The sequence below is a fragment of the Prunus dulcis genome, chromosome 8 (genome assembly GCF_902201215.1).
Source record: "Prunus dulcis chromosome 8, ALMONDv2, whole genome shotgun sequence".
Lineage (NCBI taxonomy): Eukaryota > Viridiplantae > Streptophyta > Magnoliopsida > Rosales > Rosaceae > Prunus > Prunus dulcis.
The window spans coordinates 19,634,522-19,657,108 of record NC_047657.1 but is presented as its reverse complement, the minus strand read 5'-3'; the positions used below and the strand labels follow the sequence as shown (position 1 = coordinate 19,657,108).

At 37.9% G+C, this 22,587-nt stretch overlaps 5 protein-coding genes and 1 non-coding gene across 8 annotated transcripts; 4 read left to right on the top strand and 2 right to left on the bottom strand.

The window, feature by feature from the left end:
- Positions 1 to 68: 68 nt before the first annotated feature.
- Positions 69 to 4,554, bottom strand: LOC117637238 (peptide chain release factor APG3, chloroplastic). Its single transcript, XM_034372078.1, has 15 exons — positions 4,340 to 4,554; positions 4,134 to 4,190; positions 3,524 to 3,604; positions 3,354 to 3,411; positions 3,146 to 3,249; positions 2,919 to 2,970; positions 2,569 to 2,618; positions 2,180 to 2,245; positions 1,937 to 2,101; positions 1,763 to 1,835; positions 1,521 to 1,653; positions 1,254 to 1,311; positions 1,030 to 1,077; positions 586 to 669; positions 69 to 430 (listed from the first exon to the last, which is right to left on the bottom strand). Exons 1-15 carry the CDS (start codon positions 4,478 to 4,480, stop codon positions 359 to 361), a joined length of 1,242 nt encoding a protein of 413 aa, XP_034227969.1. The 5' UTR covers positions 4,481 to 4,554; the 3' UTR covers positions 69 to 358.
- A 3,362-nt stretch (positions 4,555 to 7,916) lies between these two features.
- LOC117637237 (zinc finger CCCH domain-containing protein 32) lies at positions 7,917 to 11,503 on the top strand. The gene is made up of 7 exons (XM_034372077.1): positions 7,917 to 8,286; positions 8,440 to 8,582; positions 9,062 to 9,124; positions 9,278 to 9,397; positions 9,494 to 9,784; positions 9,859 to 10,176; positions 10,831 to 11,503. The coding sequence occupies exons 1-7, from the start codon at positions 8,205 to 8,207 to the stop codon at positions 11,230 to 11,232; spliced, it is 1,419 nt and encodes a 472-aa protein (XP_034227968.1). The 5' UTR covers positions 7,917 to 8,204; the 3' UTR covers positions 11,233 to 11,503.
- Positions 11,504 to 14,734: 3,231 nt separating this feature from the next.
- LOC117637783 (BTB/POZ domain-containing protein At1g03010-like) lies at positions 14,735 to 18,270 on the top strand. Of its 2 annotated transcripts, none has more exons than XM_034372796.1 (4): positions 14,735 to 14,959; positions 16,000 to 16,066; positions 16,247 to 17,443; positions 17,596 to 18,270. In XM_034372796.1, the coding sequence occupies exons 1-4, from the start codon at positions 14,868 to 14,870 to the stop codon at positions 18,136 to 18,138; spliced, it is 1,899 nt and encodes a 632-aa protein (XP_034228687.1). In that variant the 5' UTR covers positions 14,735 to 14,867; the 3' UTR covers positions 18,139 to 18,270. The 2 variants fall into 2 exon arrangements, with proteins under 2 accessions (XP_034228687.1, XP_034228688.1); XM_034372797.1 differs by lacking the exon at positions 14,735 to 14,959 and adding an exon at positions 15,818 to 15,923.
- A 436-nt stretch (positions 18,271 to 18,706) lies between these two features.
- Positions 18,707 to 18,779, top strand: TRNAR-ACG. Its single transcript has one exon. It is a non-coding gene; the product is annotated as a tRNA-Arg (tRNA).
- Positions 18,780 to 18,810: 31 nt separating this feature from the next.
- On the top strand, positions 18,811 to 20,164 carry LOC117637579. Of its 2 annotated transcripts, none has more exons than XM_034372506.1 (2): positions 18,811 to 18,982; positions 19,744 to 20,164. In XM_034372506.1, the coding sequence occupies exons 1-2, from the start codon at positions 18,866 to 18,868 to the stop codon at positions 19,930 to 19,932; spliced, it is 306 nt and encodes a 101-aa protein (XP_034228397.1). In that variant the 5' UTR covers positions 18,811 to 18,865; the 3' UTR covers positions 19,933 to 20,164. The 2 variants fall into 2 exon arrangements, with proteins under 2 accessions (XP_034228397.1, XP_034228398.1); XM_034372507.1 differs by having other exon boundaries at positions 18,838 to 18,982; positions 19,740 to 20,164.
- Positions 20,165 to 21,049: 885 nt separating this feature from the next.
- Positions 21,050 to 21,786, bottom strand: LOC117637962 (monothiol glutaredoxin-S1-like). The gene has a single exon (XM_034373031.1). The coding sequence runs from the start codon at positions 21,700 to 21,702 to the stop codon at positions 21,379 to 21,381; it is 324 nt and encodes a 107-aa protein (XP_034228922.1). The 5' UTR covers positions 21,703 to 21,786; the 3' UTR covers positions 21,050 to 21,378.
- Positions 21,787 to 22,587: the final 801 nt, after the last annotated feature.

Below are 22,587 nucleotides of genomic sequence, written 5' to 3'. Positions count from 1 at the left end.
TTGTTTACCTGGATTATTTTCTAAGATTAATGACCCAAATAAGCAATTTGATCTTGCAGCTAAAAAAGTTTTTGCAATGTCAACTCTGTCCTGGAATTAATCCAATGTGAAAATTAAAAACATGGAAATTTGATCTGTACATATAAGCTCTGGATATAACGGAATACAAAAATTCCAGATTCAAATTGGACCTCAGCTATTTAACCTCTGTCAACAAGAAATTTAAAAAAATAAAAAAAATGTGCCTGTCCAGGATAATCATATAGGAGGACTGCCCCATTTTGAACAAATTTTTTTTTCCAGCAAAGATTTCCTGATTATCCAGTCCGGCGGTATAGATATCACAGAAGGCTACAAATTAGCCAGCTGGAGCTCCTACAGATTCAGCGAGTTCTTCCAGGAGTTCCTGCTGTTCCAGGGAAGTACAAGCCTGCAGGAAAGTGGGTAATGGCAAACGTATTGTTACAAAACCAGCATAAAGTCCATGCCTATAATAACACTTACTAAGAAAAGGGCATGTCTTTTGACCAAAAAAAGAAAAAAGAAAAGGGCATGTCTTAGAAGAGGATGTTGTGGAAACCAAACCTGAACTGCGTTCTCTATATCACCACCAAGAAAAGAGGTGAGCTCATAGTTCGTCTTTAACCGGTGGTCAGTCACTCTATTGTCCTAATTCAATAAACAAAAAGAGTCGCTAACTTTCAGAAACATAACCCAATCTGACGAAAGAACAAAATGAAAACATGCAAGTAATCTCACAGACAAAATTGTTGGACACTAGTATCAGATTGGTTAGCATAAGTGCTAATAGCTATAAATACATATTGGGCCCTCTACACCTAAGAGCTAAAGCTCTTGAATTGAATGGTTCAATGAAAATCGCAATTCCTTAAGCAGCACCCTAGCCAGTCAAATTTAAATATCACACTATCAATCGTTAATCAACCTCGCTTGGAAACTTCCAAGGTGAAAATTTTGAAAACTATGGCATGAATATATAACCAAACTAAACTCCAATTTTTTCAGTACCTTAAAGTTGTATGTCCGAATCTTTTCTGCACGAGAACCAGTACCAACCTGCATTTTAGAAATATAAACATCACATAGTTTAGTCCAGTGCCTAAAACCATAATCTAGAGCTCCCATGTCCATACCCTAATCTCAAAGAATAGCATACATGTGATGGCAAATATTCACACCAGAGATATTGCAATCTCACATGCCTCTTAATTATTCTATAAGTTAAAAGATACCTGTGATTTCCGTTGATTCCTAATCAACTCTTGCTGCTCTCTCAATTTTATCTTATACCTGCAACAATGTTATTGATCATCATATGGACTGAAGAAAAATTGTGCACAAACAAGAGCATTATGTGTAAACTGGCTGATTGCTTGCATCTCAGCGGCTGTAACAAAAATCTTATGCAAAAACCAAAACATTACATAAAAGGTAACAATAATATACCCATCAGACTACAAAATTGAGGACATCTAAAACATGGTGAAATCAGTACTCACAATTTTGCTCGCAGCAACTGAAAGGCACGATGCTTGTTCTGGAGTTGAGACCTTTCTTCACTGCAAAAGATGCGGATGCCCGTTGGTTTATGGACAAGATCAACAGCTGTCTCCACCTTATTGACATTCTGCCCTGCATGATAATCACGCATGAGACTTAACTCACGCGGAATCCTGTTCCGAAGAGTGAGGCATGGAAAATTAAGTCAATTGAGAAAATTATATTATTTGCACATTAATACCTCCAGCACCCCCAGACCTTGCTGTTGTCAGTTCAATATCTTTTGGGTCAATAACCACCTCAACTTCATCCGCCTATATTAAGGAATTGAACAAGCACAAATAAGTCAAGAAACAGAAATGCTTGATCATAAAGATTCCACAAAAGATTACAGTGACAAGTAAATATAAGCTACCTCTGGCATGATTGCAACAGTTGCAGTGGAAGTATGCACACGACCCTGCGTTTCTGTTTGAGGAACACGTTGAACCCGGTGAACACCAGATTCATATTTTAATTTGCTGTATACACGTTTTCCTTTTATCTCCATCACATAGGTCTTGAATCCTCCTTTTTCAGCCTGAAAGAGTGCAAGAAATCTGTGTCAGTCATGTCAACAGCAACAGGATATACCTCTAAAAATGTCAATGAGACATACCTCTGAGCTTGAAACTGCGCTGTACCTCCAATTATTCCTCTCACTGTACTTCTCATACATACGAACCTTGATATGAAAAAACAGAAAAGAAAAAGAAAATGCAGAAGCATCAAGGTATGCTCAGACGCGACTTGAGAAGAAGGATTTCATACTGCAAGAAACATATTTTTGGCCAATGAGGCTTTTCATTTAAAAAGAAAACATGAAAAGAAAAGAAATATTGCACAGGCACATCAATAAGAGATACAAAAACATGGACTTTGTTTTGTAACCTAACCCATGAATATAGTATGAATTTTCTTTTTTTTTACTAATTTTTCTGTTGTATGCAACTCAAAAACAATGGGACATTCTTTACATTTTAAAGGACAAAATAAACATATACCTACAAGATCACCTGCCCAGATTCCAGCTTCATCACCACCAGTACCAGCCCTTACTGCAGCAAGGGAAAATACTGCTTTTTAGTCCTAATGAAATGCAAAGACAACCTCCAGCATTGCAAACAATTAGCAAAGCACTCAATAAAGATGATCTATGTCCACTGGGAACAATATATATGTGGGAGGAACAGTTTCGGTCAAAGCTAATCACTCATTCCACCTCCTCCGCATATATATTGTTCCAATGTTTGCATATCTCTTCCTAAAACGGAGAGAACATTTTACATTTTTAAAAATCATGTCGTCCGCAAGCAATCAAATATAACAATTTATTTAAAGGGCAAGTATGAGATTACCTTCAAGCATTATATTTCTTGCATCAAGAGGGTCACTAGGAAGGAGTAGCATCTGTTAGCATAAAATGGAATGTTATCCCAATGGATATTTCAGAATATGGCAAAGGAAAAACATTACATACGAGAAACAACAATCATAGATCAAAGTAGTCAAGAATACCAATTTGCTATCAAAAGAACCCGAGAATATAAATAAATAAATAACTCCATTATGCAGGTAAAAGTACCTTGAGCTTCCCTTCCAGTTCTTTGATTTGATTGGATAAAGATTCAATTTCATAAGATATCATCTCTGCCATATCCTCATCATTGCCAGCATCTTTTGCTAAAGCTGATATATCGATTAAGGGGGGGAAAAATCAGAATGAATGCTAGTGAATACCTCCAGAATTTTCAAAAGAAATGTTTTACATAGGCATACAAGTTAGAGTAAACCTTTTGTCTCTTGTAACTGCTTCTCGCAGTCTTTGTAATTCTTATAGATTGTCACAACCTGACCAAAGAAAACAAAGGCAAAATATTCTCAGTGAAAACCTGAAATGAAATTCAAGAAGAACATACGAGTAAAACCTGGCATGAGAATTAGCAAAGATAAACTGCATCACCTCGTCGAGCTCAGCCACGGACTGTGCCAGCTTCTGGTATTCACTAGGATTTGACACGACATCTGGATCAGCCAGCTTAACCTGCAATTTTATTTTATTTCATTTTATTAAGTACACTCAAATGTAGAGAAAACAACAGCAATAACTAACCGTGCAGCAGCATAGTACAATACTCTGTACTGAAAAACCAATTAAACCCAATTTATGCTGGTCTTTCTTAATCCTTTGTTTGATGGCATGGTCCAGAAATGCCGTAATGGTACTAGGTCTTAGATTTAAATCATTCGAGAGAAAGTCTGGAGTTATCGCCTATTGCATAAAAAAAGGGGGGAGGAGGAACCATAAAATTTTGAGTCAAAGTTTCATGCCAGAGTTCCCTGAAATGGCCCTTCAATTGCAATCACTGCCATAAAAAATTTAATGACCAAAATGCCATATTCCCAACCTTCCCAAACCATTCAAATTCTCCACCAGACAAATCCATAAACCCCTGCCTAAAACCCTAACCCATATACTTAGATAGTAATTCAAAAGCTCACAAACACACACAGAGAAGGAGAATACTTGATAAACCAAAACATTATAATTTATATTAGTGTGAGAATCATACCGATAACTCTTTCCACGTCTTCTCGGCAGAATCCAGCTTTGTAATCAAATAGGGCTCCTACAATTTCACAAAACAACACAAGAAAGTGAGTCCTACAGCATCTGTTTGTTTCTCGGGAAAACTATTTCCATCACTAAATAAATACAATTACAGAAAGGAAGTTAAAAACAGTGAATTATTTTATTATTATTTTGTGATGTACGAACCGCCATGCAAATGAGTCTAGGAGCTCTTGGAAGAGGTTTATTAAAGGCCAGGGAACTCCGCGAATGGTCGTGGAAACGGTGTCGTAATGGAAATGCAAGTAATCGAGCGGGTGTGGTGGAGCTCGTACTCATTGCAGCCATGGAAGTAGGAGGACAGGGAAAAGGCGCGCTCCAGTCGAAGTGGTAGGAAAAGAAAATTGGTTTGGTTTTTTCAAGTTATGGATGGGGTAACCGCGAAGGAACGAACACTTGGTTTTTGGAAAAGATAAAGTTCCCTTTACAAGTCATGTTTGGTTACTGGGATATCCTATCCAAATCGCGGAATAAGGTTGTTATTGGAAGCAACTACAACAAGCTTCTTTGGTGGAAACAAAAAAGGGATATTCATCGAAATGTCACCTTAACTTATATCTTAGTTTTAATTTGTTACATAAAAAAAAAATTAAGTGAAATGTCACCTGAGTTTTTCAAAATCCATGATTTGTCACCTGACTTTAACATCATCCAATTTTCCAACTATTTTCAAGAGTATTTTAAAAATGGAAAAATTATTATAAAAATTTTTTGAAAAGACCCTTGAAAATTATAAAAATGATATATCTTTTCACATTTAACCCCCAGCCATTTTTGCATTTAAGCTTTATTTTTTTAATAATAATTTTTTTCATTTTTAAAATATCCTTGAAAATGAAAAGACTAAAATACCCTTAAAAGTAAATGAAAAATTGGAGGTGACAAATCATGAATTTTGAAAATTCAGGTGACATTTCACTTAAATTTTTTTTTTTTTTTCAGGTGACAAATTGAAACTAATGTATAAGTTCATGTGACATTTCAACAAATATCCCAACAAAAAATTGGCAATAGGAGATTGTTGTTAATTTGCTACTTCTGATTAGGGGTGGGCGCGGTCCGGTTCTCACATCAAATCGGAATCGAAACAGGTACTATTTAATTGGTCTGGTTCGATCCAGTTTAGGCAAAAAAAATTCAAAAATCGGGCAATTCGGTTATGACCGATTCTGGTTTTGAACAGGATTTTTTTTAATATAAAAATTTATAATAAATAACTTATTTTTTTGGCTTAAAAATTAACAAATAATCCAATTCATACATTTATAAATTTTTTGAAGTTGAACTTAGAAAAATAGTGATTATAAAATTTAAAATATGGCATTAGATTTAAAAAAATGTGTAAAAATAAAAATATATATATGACCGATCCGGTTCGGTCAGGTCCGGTGCGGTGGGGTGTAAAACCGAAATCATAATCGGTTGGAATCGGTTCGGTCTGATTTCGGTCCGATTTGTTGACGTTTTTGGTCAACCGATTTTTTTTCACCGGTTCGGTTCGGTGTTCCGATTTTTCGATCCCGATGCCCACCCCTACTTTTGATCACATGCTAAAATACAATTCTCTCATATAAATTAGAGGCATACGATAAGGTGCTTGTACCTAGTTAAGTTAAGAGCATTTGCATTCTAGTTTGATTCCTCATTCTCCCAATATCATTTATATTTAAATAATAATAAAACTATAGTAAGTAAACAATGTTTAATAATTTATTAACTTCTCACTCCCAAACCTTAGCCCCCTCCCTCCCCAAAAATCCTTTTAGAGTCGTTTTCACTTTAATGGAGGAGGAAGTCGCTATTCTTCCTCCCCTCTATTCTCTTCTCTTCCTCCATCTCTTCTCCCCTCATTTTCAGAGACAAAAGGTTTTCCATGTTTATCTTCGTTTTGTTATGATTTTTCTGCAACCATCATAGGCAGCTGTGTCTCTGCGTCGGATCTCTACCACCATCTTTTTTGCAGTTTCTTTATGTTCATAATAAGTCACAGAGACTATTTGGGTTCTTTGTGTAGTTTTTACCTTTCCTTTTGTGAGAGCTTTCTACCTCTCTTTTGTGAGAGCTTTTTATCTCTCCTTTGTGATAGTTTTATTTGTATTGTTATGATTTGGTTTTTTCAAGTTTTTATTTATTTATTTTTTAATTCTGAGTTTGCAATCTTAGTTGAGATGCCTATGTCAGAGTGTATTCGATCATGCGTGATCGTTAGTGTAGGCGAACTAAATTGTCTTAATTTTGATGTTAGACCGCTCCGTTATTGTAATGACCTTTTTTGTGGCTAGTTTGCATTGACTATTTGTGACTAATGACTTTTTTTGTCGAATTATGAATGCAATCATAGAATTTCTATATATAAACAAACAATGTTTCAAAACAATGACTACGTCGTCCATGTCGCTTTGTTATTTCTTTTTTATATACATTATTTAATAATATTTATGTAGTTATGGGTACGTAAGCGTCATAACTACATAGTAGACAATATGCTAACATCCAAACGGTCTTCAACCAACAAGATAAATAAGGTCTATCACTTCTAAAGTAAGAAGAAAGGGTATAAAAGCAAATTGTTGATAAACTGAGGCCTTTACTAAAGAAAAGTACATATCTCGTATTAATGCGCGTCGCACTTCTTCTTCAATGACTCGGCTTGGCTTGATATACGAATCGGTAGCGCATAGCATTATGTAAAGTTGCTTATATACGAGATTTATTTAATTCATTCACCGCCTACCTAAATTGAAGGAGAATATGATTCGTTTGATTAATGCAATGACTTTTCCTTAACTCCCTCTTTGCTTTTTTAACACATGATCATTTTTTCACCATACATGAATTTGACAATGTTGATTCAAAACAATTGATATACACATAGCAAAGTTATAGTTGCCTATGTAAGCCATGAACAAATGTGCAAGGGTCATAATACATTGTAGCCTTTGATTCTTCATCAATAGAAGAGGAATAATTCAAATTTATAATATTTTTTTTAACATTAAGAAGAAAAAGATCACGGAATGTATTATTTATTTATATCCTAACAAATAAGCTCATAAATTTTGGGTGTATAAATTTGGTAAGAACAGTTGTTGCAACTTGCAAGAATATAAGGCAATCAAAGCATTTTATAATTGAATGTGCACCGCCTTGACCAACAAAATAGGAGAACAAATGTGCACCGCAGCCCCCAATAATTTAGATGCGATCGATGCCGATGGAGCGAGCCGTTAATCTTGTCGTACATTCTTAAGCTAGATTTTAGCGCCGATTTGGTTTTTTTTGTAGAGAGAGAGCAACAACATTCATTAGTTGAGAATCTAAACTTCCGACCACACGCCGTACGGTACAACGCAAAACTCGTATTTTTGTCCGAGACCAGCTGAGTCGGAGTAAAAGTGGCTCCATTCGTGCACGGCTGGCTGAGAGACCAGCCAAAAAACAAGCCAATCAGAAGCCTCTCTCACTCCAATTACCGAAATGACAGTTTCGTCCACCACAACGAAGTCCCAATTTGTCACATCCCACGTCTGCACCACAAGGGCTGCTTCGTAATTAGGCCCAGCGTCGGTTCCAAAACGAAGCTTACTCTTTCCAGGTGTGCTTATTTTGGCCGGTACGGAAACACAGTCCAAGTGTTAAAAAAAAAAAAAAAAAAGAAAGAAAGAAAAAAACCCAAAACAAAAAGAGGGAAAAAAAGAGAGAGAGAGAGAGAGAGAGAGAGAGTGTGTTTTTGTGTGTGACGCCAAAAAGGCCAATACCAGACCGTACGGATACGGTCTCTTTAGAGAGAGAGAGAGAGAGAGAGAAGAGAGAAAGCATTAAGCTCTTCTCCACTACTGTGAAACCGTCTCCGTTTTCTCTCCTCTTTGGTTTCACACCATCTCCATTCGATCGAGCTCTGTGATCATTCTAGAAGGGTTGTGAAGTTTTGTACAGCCTTCCTTTTTTACCCTTCCCATAGTCCCTACAGTTGCTGCAAGTGTACAGAGACCCCAGACGACACCGTTTTTTGATGGAGTTATACGGTCGAAACCCCGCCAGAAATGGGTCTAACCAAGAGTGGAGTCCGGGGGCCGGCGAGACTGGCCTCGAAGGTATTACTTTACTTGCGCTTCGCCTTTCCAATTTGCGTTCGTTTTGAGTTCGATTTGGGCAATTTGGTACCCTGGGTTTTCTAGGGTTTTGTATTGTTATGGTAATGTGGGGGTGTGATTGGGGTTTTGTTGTGATTTTTGATTGAATTGTAGAACAAATGTGGCAATTGGGGCTGACTAGCAGCGAATCGTACCCGGAGCGACCCGGCGTTCCCAACTGTGTCTACTACATGCGGACCGGGTTCTGTGGATACGGTATTCGGTGCCGTTACAACCATCCTCGTGATCGTGCTGCGGTAAATCCTTGTTCATTGTAAATTTGCATTGCTATCAGTTAATGAGCATTTTCGATACTGCTTTAATGTGGGTTTTGAATCTTGATATGTGAATGAGTCTTAAGCTTTCAGTGATAGGTGACTGCATCAGGAAATATAGGTTGTTTTGAATTTTCATAAGTTTGAGTGTTTTGGCGCTCATAGCTTGTTGTCCCTTTGCCCGAAACTAGATGATTGTTTGTTTGCTGAGAAAGATGGGGAAAAGAAAATGGGGACATTTTTGGAATGGCATGTTTATTGGGTTTTATACCCACTTAAGTACAGTCTATAATTGATGAAAATAGTATTTGTGTTTTGGGCTCAGTGGAGTGGGCGATTTTGCTTGAGCGACTAACAATAAAAACTCATTTTCTTTGCTTGGATTTTACCAATAACTGAATAGTCTTATTGGAGAATTTTGTTTTCTTTTATTTATGATTTTGGTTTGATGCTGCACATAGGTTGTGGCAGCTGTAAGAGCTACAGGGGACTACCCGGAGCGAGTGGGAGAACCTATATGTCAGGTATGCAGTTGTTTTTGTGATCTATTGTAATTTGTAGCATGAAATGCAATGTAGATCTGGAAACTTTGCTGCAATTTTGTTCTGCTGTTTATTTAATTATTTGAGCTTTGAACTTCAGTATGCAATTATGGCATTTGTTTGTTTAATGTGCAGTATTATTTAAAGACTGGGACCTGTAAATTTGGTGCGTCCTGCAAGTTCCACCATCCAAAACATGGAGGTGGATCCCTGAGCCGAGCTCCCCTGAATATTTATGGATTACCATTACGACCGGTTTGAATTTCCTCTCTCTGCCTCTCATCCCCATATGTGTGTGGAATTTTGAGAAACTTGTGGTATAAATTCCTTACAATTTATGTTACATAACAGGGCGAGAATGAATGCTCCTACTATTTGAAAACGGGGCAATGCAAATTTGGCATAACCTGTAAATTCCATCACCCACAACCTGCTGGAACAACAATACCGGCTTCTGCACCTCAGTTTTATCCATCGGTGCAGTCTCCTTCTGTTCCTATGGCAGAGCAGTTTGGGGGGGCATCCACCGGTTTGAGGGTGCCTAGGCCTCCACTATTACCTGGTTCATATGTGCAAGGGGCTTATGGTCCTGTCTTGATTCCTCCAGGAGTTGTTCCTATTCAGGGTTGGAGTCCTTATTCGGTATGATAAAACATATTTAGGTTTGAAATATGATTCGAATTCATCTCTTTATGTAATTGGTTTACTTGGTGCAGGCACCTCTTAGCCCTGTACTGTCTCCCGGAGCCCAACCCACAATTGGAGCAACTTCTTTATATGGAGTGACACAGTTATCTTCTCCAACACATGGACTTGCAAGACCTTATACCTCTGTACCCTCTGCTGTTGGTCCTTCTAGCAGCAGCCCGAGTGAACAAGTTTTCCCAGAGAGGCCTGGCGAACCTGAATGCCAGTACTATCTGAAAACTGGGGACTGTAAATATGGACCATCTTGTAGGTATCATCATCCTCGGGATAGGGTCGTACCAAGGACAAATTGTCTCCTTAGTCCAATTGGTCTTCCCCTTCGTCCGGTATGCAAAGTTGTTTTCTGTTTATTCTTTTGAATCTTTAATGTTTTAAATTTCCACTATTGAAAGTTATTGAATACTTGCTGACTTGGTTATCCAGTTTTATATGCTCTTCTTACTCTTGTTTAAACAGTAAGTTTGTTGTAAAAGGTAGGTGTAACATTTAGAATCATACATAGTTGACTTCCTTTGTACAACCATATTCATACAATTGAGTAGCCGAGACAGGCTGTCTTGCTTTGAGTTGTCTTTTTTTCTTCCTTAAAGTAGAATAGGTTATGTAAAAAGGTTTTGATTTTAGAGGGTTCTGCAGTTTTACTTAGGGGTGTTCGTTTTCCTTGTTCTCTTTAGCAGTCTTCTTTTATAAATGATGTATTTTGTACGGTAATCTTTGCAATTGTGTTCTGATGTAGTTTATGCTCATTTTTGGATTAATCTGATTGGTAATTGGTGTAATTTTAATGTAATATTCTTCTTTCATTAATTACCTTGTTTCAGATCTGTTCTTCCTTTTCATGCCTTTGCTTTTTTGATCCTCTAGGCTATTACTCATTCCTATTCAGATTTCTTTAATGTTGGTATACTGTGCTGAAAATGTTATTGTGATTTTGTTTCAGACTTTTTTATGTTTAATTCATTTCATAATGTGAAAAACAGGGAGTGCAACCTTGTACATTCTACCTGCAAAATGGTCACTGCAAGTTTGGATCTACGTGCAAGTTCGATCATCCAATAGGGACCATGAGGTACAATCCCTCAGCTTCATCTCTGGTTGATATGCCTGTTACTCCATACCCAGTTGGGTCTTTGCTGGCTACCCTGGCTCCTTCATCCTCGTCAACTGACCTTCGGCCGGAATTAATTTCAACTTCCAAAAAAGATACTTATTCAACTAGAGTGCCTTCTTCTGGGAACACCTCAAGCAGTTCAGTTGGATTGATTTTTTCTCAGAGTGGATCGGTTTCACTATCTGATGTGCAACACACCAGTCAGACTTCTGTCCCTTTAAGCAGTAGCAGAAGCACGAGACAAGGTGGTGAGGTTCGTCGTTCAAGTTAAACGAAATACCCAAAAGTGACTCTTTCATTATCTCCGGAGGGGTGCAGTTTCACCAACATCCTCGTTTTGTTTATATAGAAGTCAGTTAAGTAAATGTGTAATGGTCAATTGTGCAAAGGTTTCACATTTCTCAGTTATGGTCGGTCGTATCAACCAAATCTGTTTTTCCCACAGTAGTAGGACAGACGACAGACATTGTTGATGCTTGTGTCATCTATATACAGCAATCGATATAGATCCCAAATAAGCTGCAATGCTCAAATTCCTTCCATATCTACTTTTCATCTCTTTCAAGTAATTACCATTACCATTGCAAGCAAGCAATTTTCCCTTCCACTAAATGTGTCACCAGTTTCATCTCATGTACTGCACAGCAATTGTGTTGTTCAAATGAAAGGGAACCATCAAAGTCAATTTTGCCCATACTTGTTTTTGTCCTCTAGTTGGGTAAAAAGGACATTACACATGTTTTGCCTTTTTTTTTTTTGGTCGAAAATGTTTTGCCTTATTCTATCATATTCGCCTTGCCTCAAGGTCGTTTGTCGTTTCCGGAAATATTTGCCAAGTGGGGTCTCGGAACCTATACTTTTGGATGCTGACATGTATTGCCCGTTACACGTACGCATCTACTCTCTGATTCTGTCACTCACAGTTTCGTTCTTGTTGTTCAGTTGAGCTCTTCTCTCATTAGGACTAGACGAACCCCTTTGCTGCTGTTGTCTCAATTTCTCTCAAGCTCAGCTCCCATGTCTCTGTGTAGACCTCGTTTTAAAAAAAACATATATTCTAAGCTGCCATCATTGACATTAGTGTAAAAACTCAGGTTAAAAACCTACCACTTTCAACAAAGTAGCAAACAATTTCACTTTAGCCTCTTTAGGGTCATGCTTGCTTCGGGGCAGCTTGGTGAAGAATTTGACTCCAGCCCTTAAAAGCATAAACAAAAAAACTACAATGGGCTAGTAGTTTAAGTGGTTAAATGCATTTACTCATGTAATCGAGCTCATGTGTTTGATTCTATAGAAAAAGAAAAAAAGTGTACAAGGGGAGAGGACTTTGGCCGATGGCTGGCTGCCATAATCCTAAGAAAATCACACCCACATTAGCCATAAGTGTTCTTGAAATGGAAAAAAGTTATAGTATCATGCGACTTTCTATGTTTGTCACGGCCCCAAATAATTGAAGAAAAGGCCCATATCTATATCTCATATCTTGAACTTTGCTTAAAATAGTCAATAACTCAACTCAAGCAGCATCATGATCCACCTAGTCACACGTTTGACAATTACATTCACATGCTTGCTTTCAAATACATTCACACACCATCATTCTCCACAACTAAAATAATGGGCTTAGATTATTATTATTATTATTTTTTAGTAAAAAATTCTTAAAATAATAAGTGGCTCAACCACCCCTTTTCCTCACCTTCTCTAATGATTCAAGCTCATTTTTCACACTCATGGGTAAAAAAACAGGAAGACATCATTTTCCCATTGATGTCCTTTTTTTCTTTTTTTTACTCCATATTTTATCTTCTCATTACTATTTTGCTATTTTCGGTCAATCACGTTATGTCATGCATGCTAACTTTTTTATTTGACATAAAGTAATTGACTAAAAATAACAAAACAATGTTATTCCTAATTCATATAAGTTTTCCATTTGAGGATCCAAGCTCTTCAATTTGACATTAAATAAAGGCACATTTCTTGAATTACATGGTTCATAAGATTTGTGTAAAACAAGTTAAATTAAGGAATAAAGATTCCCAATGCACAACTTCATTACCTAGGTGGGGTCCGCTTACACACTAAAGCCAAAAGACCAAAAGGTGCAAACTTGGTTTGATGAGGCAGCTCTGCAGTGGCAATTTCAATATGGTACAAACTTTAACTATATGCCATTTTTATATGGGACAAGTTCCATAACTTCAACAAATAATTGACTCTTCTTCAAGAGCCAGTGGCCTTCATTATAATAGAGAGGAGATGGAGACACCAACAACAGCTTTGACTTCTTGTTGATACAATTTTATTTTCATAAATTTAAACCTATTTTTTTCACAACCTTTTCACGAAAGATCAAATAGGTAAGTCAGAAAGTTGATTATATTGTATTTTTGGGTCAAACAATTTTGTTTGTTTATTTATTTATGTTGTTACAATCGATAAAGAAAATATGATTTTCACACTCAGTTTAGACAGACTTCAATAAAGAACAAATGAGTCCAAACCTGATTTTCAATAAATTATTCTTCTTGTCTGGCACAGACTCTACAGAAAAGATTGCCATCTAGCAGCAAGCAAGAAGCTCCATTGGGATCTCACTCTGTCACTCTGTCACTCAGTCACTCATGATTTGATGCATTGTTTGTGCCTAAATTTCTACTAATATGAAGACCCAATTAAAGCACGAGTGGCTGGCTGGAAGCAATCAGTGCACCAGCAGCAGGGCACAGGGCACTCTGATTCTTCTTCTTTGCCTAATGCCTCTGTAACTGTTCACAAATCACAAAGAAAGAAGTAAAAGACCCAATTTATATATATTCAAGTTTGGAAAGCGCCAAAGCTGGTGGTTTATTATTTGGCAGCTTTGCGTACAGCCAATTTTAAATGTTGTTCACCCACCGGTCATCCAGCAACACAAAAGAAAAAGATTGATGGGGATATCATTGTCACCTGATATATGCAATCTTAGGCCATGATGAGCCCAACAGAGTAACACTAAGAGCACTCAACACATTAATGTATTTTGTTTGCATAAACTAGAACTTAATACATGTGTACTTGGAAGGAAAGGTAATGTGTCATTATATAATCCTAGGTTAGTTTTTTTTTTTCCCTTTCTATGCTGTCAAAATCGTAGTGACTGTGAGCCTGTGCATTCCTCGAATTCCCCATTCTATGTTAATGGTGAAAAAAGAAAAGCAAAGAAAAGCACTTGCGCAAAATTTGTTTATAAGAGTGATCTTGGACGTTAGACTAGAATTTTGTATGATAAATATATTTTAAGTGGAAGTTTTGTGGTTCTCATAATAACATGTAATCCCACTCATCCTTTTTAATTTCTACTTTAGTGAGCTTTACACATAATAGAGACTTAATTTAAGCAAAAGCTATTTTATGCTCGGTGGGTTGCTTTCAATGGCCATGATTACAACCCCCAAAAGCACTGCAACCCCTCAGGAATCCTGCAATTCCTCAAAAACAAAAAACATGTAAAAGAAAGGTCACTTCCTCTCCCTCACTACCTTTCACCGAAAAGTTCAAGTGCAGCTACAATTCCTTGACTTTTACATATTAAACTCATTATCAACACTCATTAAAAGTATTTGTGTTTCAAAGTCATCATCAACCCCTTTGTTCCTGCATGGATTCATGTGACTTTCTCTTCACTCCAGCATTCTCTTCCCTCTCACACACATGACAAAGAGAGAGACACAGAGAGAAAGCAATCAAACCATCTGTCAGAAAACTGAATGATTTGTTATGCAACTGAAAATTCACTTTGAGTTGGGTTTTTAGTGGGCGCTAGTTATATTGTTGAAAGAGTTACACTTTTGAACTTTGGTAGTGGGATTGGTGTTGCAGAATTTTCAGTGGGAATTTTGAACTCTAGGTGTTTGAGGAAAGATGGGTGTTGTCACCATTGGTGAACTGAAGCCTAGCATTTCAGGGAAGCGGTCGTTTCGTCCAAGCTCCAGTATCAGGCATGCCACAGAATGGTAATGTTCTCCTTCTCTGCTAGCTTTTGATTAGTTACCAGCATCTAGTTTCCTAGTTGCAAGAGTAAAAACTCATACACACAAAACACACCAGAAAGTTTGTGTCTTTGAATTTCAGCCTCATTTTCTCTAGCTACTCGTCTCATGGTAGTTTAGTTTCCACCTACCAAAAAGCATTTAACTTTGGTGCCCCAGAGTTCATTTGTTGCATGTTTTTTTGGGATTTAATTTGTCCAAGCCAGAGCCTGGGTTTCTCATCTACAAATCAACCTAAGCTGAGCTACTGAGGTCCCCCTAAATTTTATGGAAGATAACATCTCATGGCCATGAAACCTGTGACCTTCTACCTGACACAACCAAATCAAAACGACAGTGGCACGAGGTCCAGGCGAATTGCTGTCCACATGCTGCTATGTTTCACTGTCAACATTTTGAAGTGCCAACTGCCAAACGCAGTTAAATGCCTTCTTGCATATCAATTATTTTTGCGCCTTTGTCATCTGTAGGCCCTCAAGGCTAAAACATGTACGGACAAGTTGTACATTTGGTCACCGAGTATGACAAATCTTCTAGCTTTACATAAGAGTAACAACAAGCAAATCCACACCCTGCTAGCTTGTTAATCTTAAAGGACCCCACATGGTGCCCCTGTATTTTTGTAAGGCCAGTGAATTTGGCCAATTTGGTTCCATTTCAGGAGCAAAGCAAGTTCTTCAAACTTTAAATCAACTTTTTAATCCTTTGGCATATCTGGCCTTACTGCCTGTGCAAACTGCAATCCACTCATTTTGAAATTATTGAGTCGTCCCTATCGAATAATTAGTCGCTAGGGAGGATCACTCTGTCCATATGTTTGAGATGTTCCACTGTTCTTAGGTTGAGCACAAATTGTGTAGTGTTCTTTCATGAAAATATATAGAAGAAGCTCCGGCAAAGTTTCTGACATGTTGGTACCTATCAGCATGTATGCATGCAATTCTAAATTATAACTTGGTTTTTAGTTTTCTTGTCTCCCTTTTAATAAAGTTTCCATTTTGCAGGCCAATCTCTGATGTTTCCAGCGATCTTACTGTGGAAATAGGAGCTTCAAGCTTTGCACTTCACAAGGTAAGGAAAATCGTTTCAGCACTAGTAACGCTATTATTCAATCAACTTCTAGCTTGTTATAGATCAATATCATGTGACAACTAAATGAACAGTATCGAATTATGAAATAGTATTAATAATGATCTGGACATTAATAAGAAAAGAAAGAGAATTAGTAATGTGATGGTGACTATTTTGCAGTTCCCTCTAGTTTCTCGGAGTGGAAGGATTCGGAAACTGTTGCTTGAAGCAAAAGATTCGAAAGTATCACGCATAATTCTATCTTCTGTTCCCGGTGGACCGGAGGCATTTGAGCTAGCTGCAAAATTCTGCTATGGAATTAATGTTGAGATTACACAATCAAATGTTGCCATGCTCCGTTCTGTATCCCACTTCCTGGAAATGACAGAAGAGTATGCTGAGAAAAACCTGGAAACCAGAACTGAAGCTTATCTGAAGGAGATGGTGCTCCCAAACATATCAAAATCAATATCAGTTCTTCATCGTTGTGAGACCCTCTTGCCAACAGCAGAAGAAACCAACCTGGTTAGCAGGCTTATCAATGCAATTGCAAATAATGCATGCAAAGAGCAGCTCACCTCTGGCTTATTGAAACTTGACCACAACTTTCCTACAAAAGCAGCTCCAATTATGGAACCTGAAACACCTTCAGATTGGTGGGGGAAAGCGCTTACAGTGCTTAGTCTTGACTTCTTCCAACGGGTTCTATCTGCAGTGAAAACCAAGGGTCTTAAACAGGATATGATAAGCAAAATTTTGATCAATTATGCCCATAATTCTCTTCAAGGTCTTGTTGTCAGGGATGCCCAATTGGTAAAAGGAAGTCTCTTGGATCTAGAATTGCAAAAGAAACAAAGGGTCATTGTTGAAGCTATAGTTAGTTTGCTCCCAACACAATCAAGGAAGAGTCCAGTTCCAATGGCATTTCTTTCGAGTTTGTTGAAAACTGCAATTGCAGCATCAGCATCCACTTCTTGCAGATCTGATTTAGAGAGGCGGATTGGTTTGCAACTGGATCAGGCAATTCTTGAAGACATCTTAATTCCTGCAAATTCACATGGGAACAACCACAGCACAATCTATGACACAGATGCTATATTGAGGATCTTTTCAATATTTTTGAACTTGGATGAGGATGATGAAGATGATAATCACTTGAGGGATGAAAGTGAGATGGTTTATGACTTTGACAGCCCTGGATCTCCAAAGCAAAGCTCAATCCTGAAGGTGTCAAAGTTACTGGACAATTATCTTGCAGAAGTTGCACTGGACTCAAACTTGATGCCATCAAGGTTCATAGCACTAGCAGAACTACTTCCGGACCACGCTCGGATAGTGAGTGATGGACTCTACAGAGCTGTGGATATTTTCCTCAAAGTGAGAGTCTCTCTCTCTCTCTCTCTCTCTCTCTCCCCATGTGTTTAAGTCCTAAGCAACTCAACTTTGATTTACACACTCTCTATATTCTGCATTTTCATTGTTTCTTTCCAAGATGTTGAGTACCAATGTGCATTTGCATCTGTTTATAGGTTCATCCAAACATCAAGGACTCTGAACGGTACCGGCTGTGCAAAACCATTGACTGCCAGAAACTCTCCCAAGAAGCCTGCAGTCATGCAGCACAGAATGAAAGGCTACCAGTACAGATGGCAGTGCAGGTACTTTACTTTGAGCAAATCAGGCTAAGGAATGCAATGAATGGTGGCCACAATCAATTCTTCTTTGGGGCAATAAATGGAACCCAATTCCCTCAAAGATCAAGCAGTGGTGCTGGCAGTGGAGCCATCTCCCCAAGAGACAACTATGCATCAGTCAGAAGAGAGAACAGAGAGCTGAAGCTTGAAGTTGCAAGAATGAGAATGAGGCTAACAGACTTGGAAAAAGATCATGTCTCTATGAAACAGGAGCTTGTAAAGTCTCATCCTGCAAACAAGCTATTCAAATCATTCACCAAAAAGTTGGGGAAGCTCAATGCATTGTTCAAGATCAATAGCATTAAGCCCCTAGGGGGCAAGGCAAGCTCAGAGTCCAGATTTCCATTTCAGAAGCGAAGGCGTCATTCCGTTTCATGACTGTCTAGGAGTGTGAATATATACGAGTACAAGAGTGTATAGTATTATTTCTGTATTGTATTAGTATAATTATAAATTTACAACTCATAAAACTATTGTGGTGGCTTCGAATCTCAGTTTGACAGTTTTTGAGTGTACGTACTTGAGAGAGATTCTATTTATTTGTTATATAACTTGTGTTCTTGAGATCAAATCCCTCCTCCACTTTTTTGATCAATAATCATATGAATGTTTATATGTTTGTTTGAGACAAAACGATAAGATTATGTCATGTTTGATGTTCGACACCTATATCTATATGTGGTAAGCTTGGGTCTGGTTTGTCAATGTCAATGTCATTTTATGAACCCTTCTTTTTATGGGATAGGTTTTAATTTGGCCAAGCAGATTAATGTCAAATTAGGCAAAAGGACCGAGATTATTAACGGAATGAAACACATGCACCAAATCGGTCAAATTCAAATCACATCAACCAAAATATAAATTCAAGCAATATAGAGGGACAAAAATGGTATTTAACTCTTTCATATTAATATAAATAAGGAGTGGAAAGCGATTCTAACAAGTTGACTCTGTGGCCCAATGGATAAGGCGCTGGTCTACGGAACCAGAGATTCTGGGTTCGATCCCCAGCAGAGTCGCTAATTTGTTTTTGTTTTTTATTTGCTAATTTGCCACTTCGCGCGTTTTCAAGAAGCTTCGGAATGACGTCGTTTTTAGTATCTTGATGAAAAGGGTCTCTCTGCGTGCAACCGTCGTACAACAGAAACGGCGCGTCTTTGAGGTGGGAGAGAGCGAGAGAGAAAGAGATGAGCAGGTCATTGCCCTTTTCCAGGCTCTTCAGGTACCTCCTCATAATAAGTTTCAGGGTTCCTTCCTTTCAGTTTTAGGGTTTTCAAATTATGCCGAGAAAATTGTTGATAAATAGAAAGTGATTCTAGAACCTACTGGGTTTGATTTAGCGAGCTTTCTCTATAATTAACCCGAATTTGTTTCCTTTATTTTTAGTTCAAATTGGAAATGCTCTAAAGCTTTTGAATTTAATTCTGTCTGTTTGGGTTTGGTTTCTGTAAATCACAGGCTTATTAGGATATATGATCTAATGCTATTCTGAGAAGACCCAGATGGGCATTGGCCATAGTTATTTGATAAAATTCATTTTCTGTTATACAATGGATAGTTCTTGTATGCCTCATTCATTGCATCTAAGTTGCTCGATAAGAGTAGAGTTGCTAGCTGGGTTTTTTATGTGAATGGGAAAAGAAAGAACTTGTGCATTTTGGGGGTGTATTGCTTTGGCATCATGTTTCGTAGATCGAAACTGAGTTCATCTTTCTGCCCCCTGTGGTGAAGTTACCCTTCATCATGTGTAGTTGTATGGGTTGAATTTATGTATCTATCTGTTGTCTGTGTTTCAAATGATTGCTAGAAACTAGGGCCTAAAAATTATGCATCACAGACAATAGAGTGATGTTTCTGCTTTGTTTTCAGTTGCATACTTGATGTTCCTATATACATTTGCAAGTTATTTTCTTTTTACATTATCTTGTTTGTTATTTTTTGCATTCAATTGGGATTATTTCCTATTTCTTGTTGCATAGGCAGCTGGAGCAAGAGATGGAAACTGTGGTAAAGGTATTGCAGCCTGGACCTTTAGGAATCATAGAGCACAAGTTCTCTGCTGAGGAGATACGCAAGGCAAATGCTACAGTTCAGAGGGCTGTGGAAACTTGGCGGCAGAATGCAATCCTAGAGCAGAGGAATCCACTCTTGAAAGATTATATTCATAAGTGAAGCATCTGCTCAAGCTAACCTTCACGAGTAATGGAGCAATCGAACTTTGTCGAATACATAAATTCTCTCGCTCTATGCGGGAAGTGAGAACCTGTTACTGTGCAGTTCATGTATTCCTTTCACAGTTTTGTTTTTTTATGTTGTGATATGAAGGAAGAAATGCTTAATTTCGTTTAGTCTCAATAATTACGACTCATTTGGCAAGTATACATATGTCCTATCTTTCACTGAAGATGATAAACTGTGGAGACATTGTGTTGACATTGATAAGGAAATAAACTGCTTCCTTGTGAAAACAGCATTGGAGGTGCTGAACCAGTGCTCTTTCAATAGCCTGCCCATTTAGAAGTTCATCCAGCTCGTACACTGTAGGGTTTTTCCCCATAACTCGATATCAGTGACTTGATTTTTCTCATGAAGGGTTCATATATGACGCCTTCAATATAGAATTTCGCTACATATAGACTAATAAGGGTAACCATTTTGGCACTTTTCTTTTGGACCAGTACATGAGGTTGTTCAATCTTGTAAGTTTATTGTAATATTTTCTGGGGCCTGATTTTGTGCATGTCAAAATGTGGCTCACGCTCATTTTATTTAATCATGGGCCTGGTTGGGGCTTTAACTTATTTACTAGAAAAAGGCAAATTCTTTCTCAATCAAAATGTATGCATCACATACAATGGAGTGATGTTTCTGCTTCGTATCCAGTTTGCATACTTGATGTTCCTTTTTACTTTTGCAAGTTACTTCCTTTTTATTTTTTGTATTCCAATTAGAATTACTTTCCTGTTTCTTGGAGCATCTGCGCAAGCTAACTTTCATGGTAATGGAGCGATCAAGCTTTGTTGAATTATACATGAACTTCTCCATTCCTTTGCAGAACGGACAGCTTGCGGGGGAATGTCAACTTCAGTGGATATATTTTTCAGAACCAGAATAAAGTAAAGCAAAACGCAAGATCGATTCGTGGCATCCTAACCATTTTCTTCTTCATTGATTTTCTTTGAGCTTGATGCAAGTTCAGCATTCACAGTGTTTCATAGTTCTGTGAATTATAAATAGTCTTAATTAATCACAGTTATAGATAGATCAACCATTGCAGTTCAACCCGCTGCCTTTATTGGACATACATAATATAATTAAGGGAGATTACATGAACTGAAAACATATATAAATAATAAGCTCATCCTCTTCAAACCTAGACCAAGAGGAAACTAACTTCAGCCTTGCCCAGACAAGAAGAAACTAAAGAGTAAACAAAGCTAGGAGGGAACAGAAAAAACTGTTATTTGAGCTTTGTTAATTAGTGGACGTACGTAGGTACGTCTTGAAATTATTATTATTATTATTATTATTATTATTATTATTATATATAAGAGTATAATAATATAATGTGTATTATATTAATTGTAGATAGATGAGGAATTTGTAGGAAAATGTTATTCAGGTTCTGTTCCAAACCCAAATAGCGTTGGCCCTTATGAGCCGTGGGACAAGCTGGTTTTGGACTTGGAGGCTCATGACCTGATCAGCTCCACCAATGAACTGCTGCCCTATGAAAACAGCCGGCACACTTGGTTGGCATTGGAAGTGCTGAACCAGTGCCCTTTCAATAGCCTGCCCATTTGCAACTTCATCCAGCTCGTACACTGTAGGGTTTGCCCCATAGCTACGTATCAGTGACTTGATGGTGTGGCTCATGCAGCTTGAGGTCCTGCTGAAGATCACCACCGGCCTTTCGGCCACCATGCTCGTTATCGTATCCATGAATGCTAGTCGGAGCCTGGAACAATGCGGATTAAAAGCGTTGTGAATTGTGAATTTAGTGGAGCTAGCTTGCTAATAGCTAGGTATAGCTTGTTGCTGTGAGGAATTTAGATCTCTCATGTTGGTCTCTTTATAGTGTGCATGTGTTGCATTGTAACGAATAAAATATTAGATCACCAGAAAAAGTCATCGATCGGATTCTCATATCATCACGCTTTATCTTTAAGCATGATTAGTCGATAAAGACAGACCAACTTTGGCTCTCTCTGCAAATTGTTAGCTCCAAAATATGACCAAACCGATTTTGGCACTCTTTCTTTAGTTATATGCACTTCAAACAGAATATTTTACAATTCACGTGAGGACTGCAAATAGCGCTAAGTGTTAAAATCACTGGCCTTGAATAAAGCTAGGGTGTGATTGGAGGATGTCACTGTAGACCCAAAGGATTGGCATATTCACCACCTGCAGGTAGAGACAGTGGAAATGATGCCAATATATTTTAGACATATATAAATTAAAGAACACCTGCTAATTGTTGAGAGTGTTTGTCTTACGTTGAGAAATTAAGGGACATAGCCTGGGTTTATAAGGATTTGGGCTATTCCCCCATCGCCAATTGGTTTTGGGGTGGTATCTCAACTTCCTTCATGGTATCAGAGCAAGACTTCATGTGTTGGGCCCAACGATCACACATATTCCCACGTAATAACAGAATATGTGTTGTCCATGTGTTAGGTTTGAAAGTTCGCCATACATATGGAGGTGTGTTGAGAGTGTTTGGGAGCATCTACTCTATATTCTGCTAAGGTGGAGACAGAAGATGAGTTTATCCAAAGGGGGCAAAGATTCCCATCCACTTCAGTTGAACCAAACCCAAAGCGA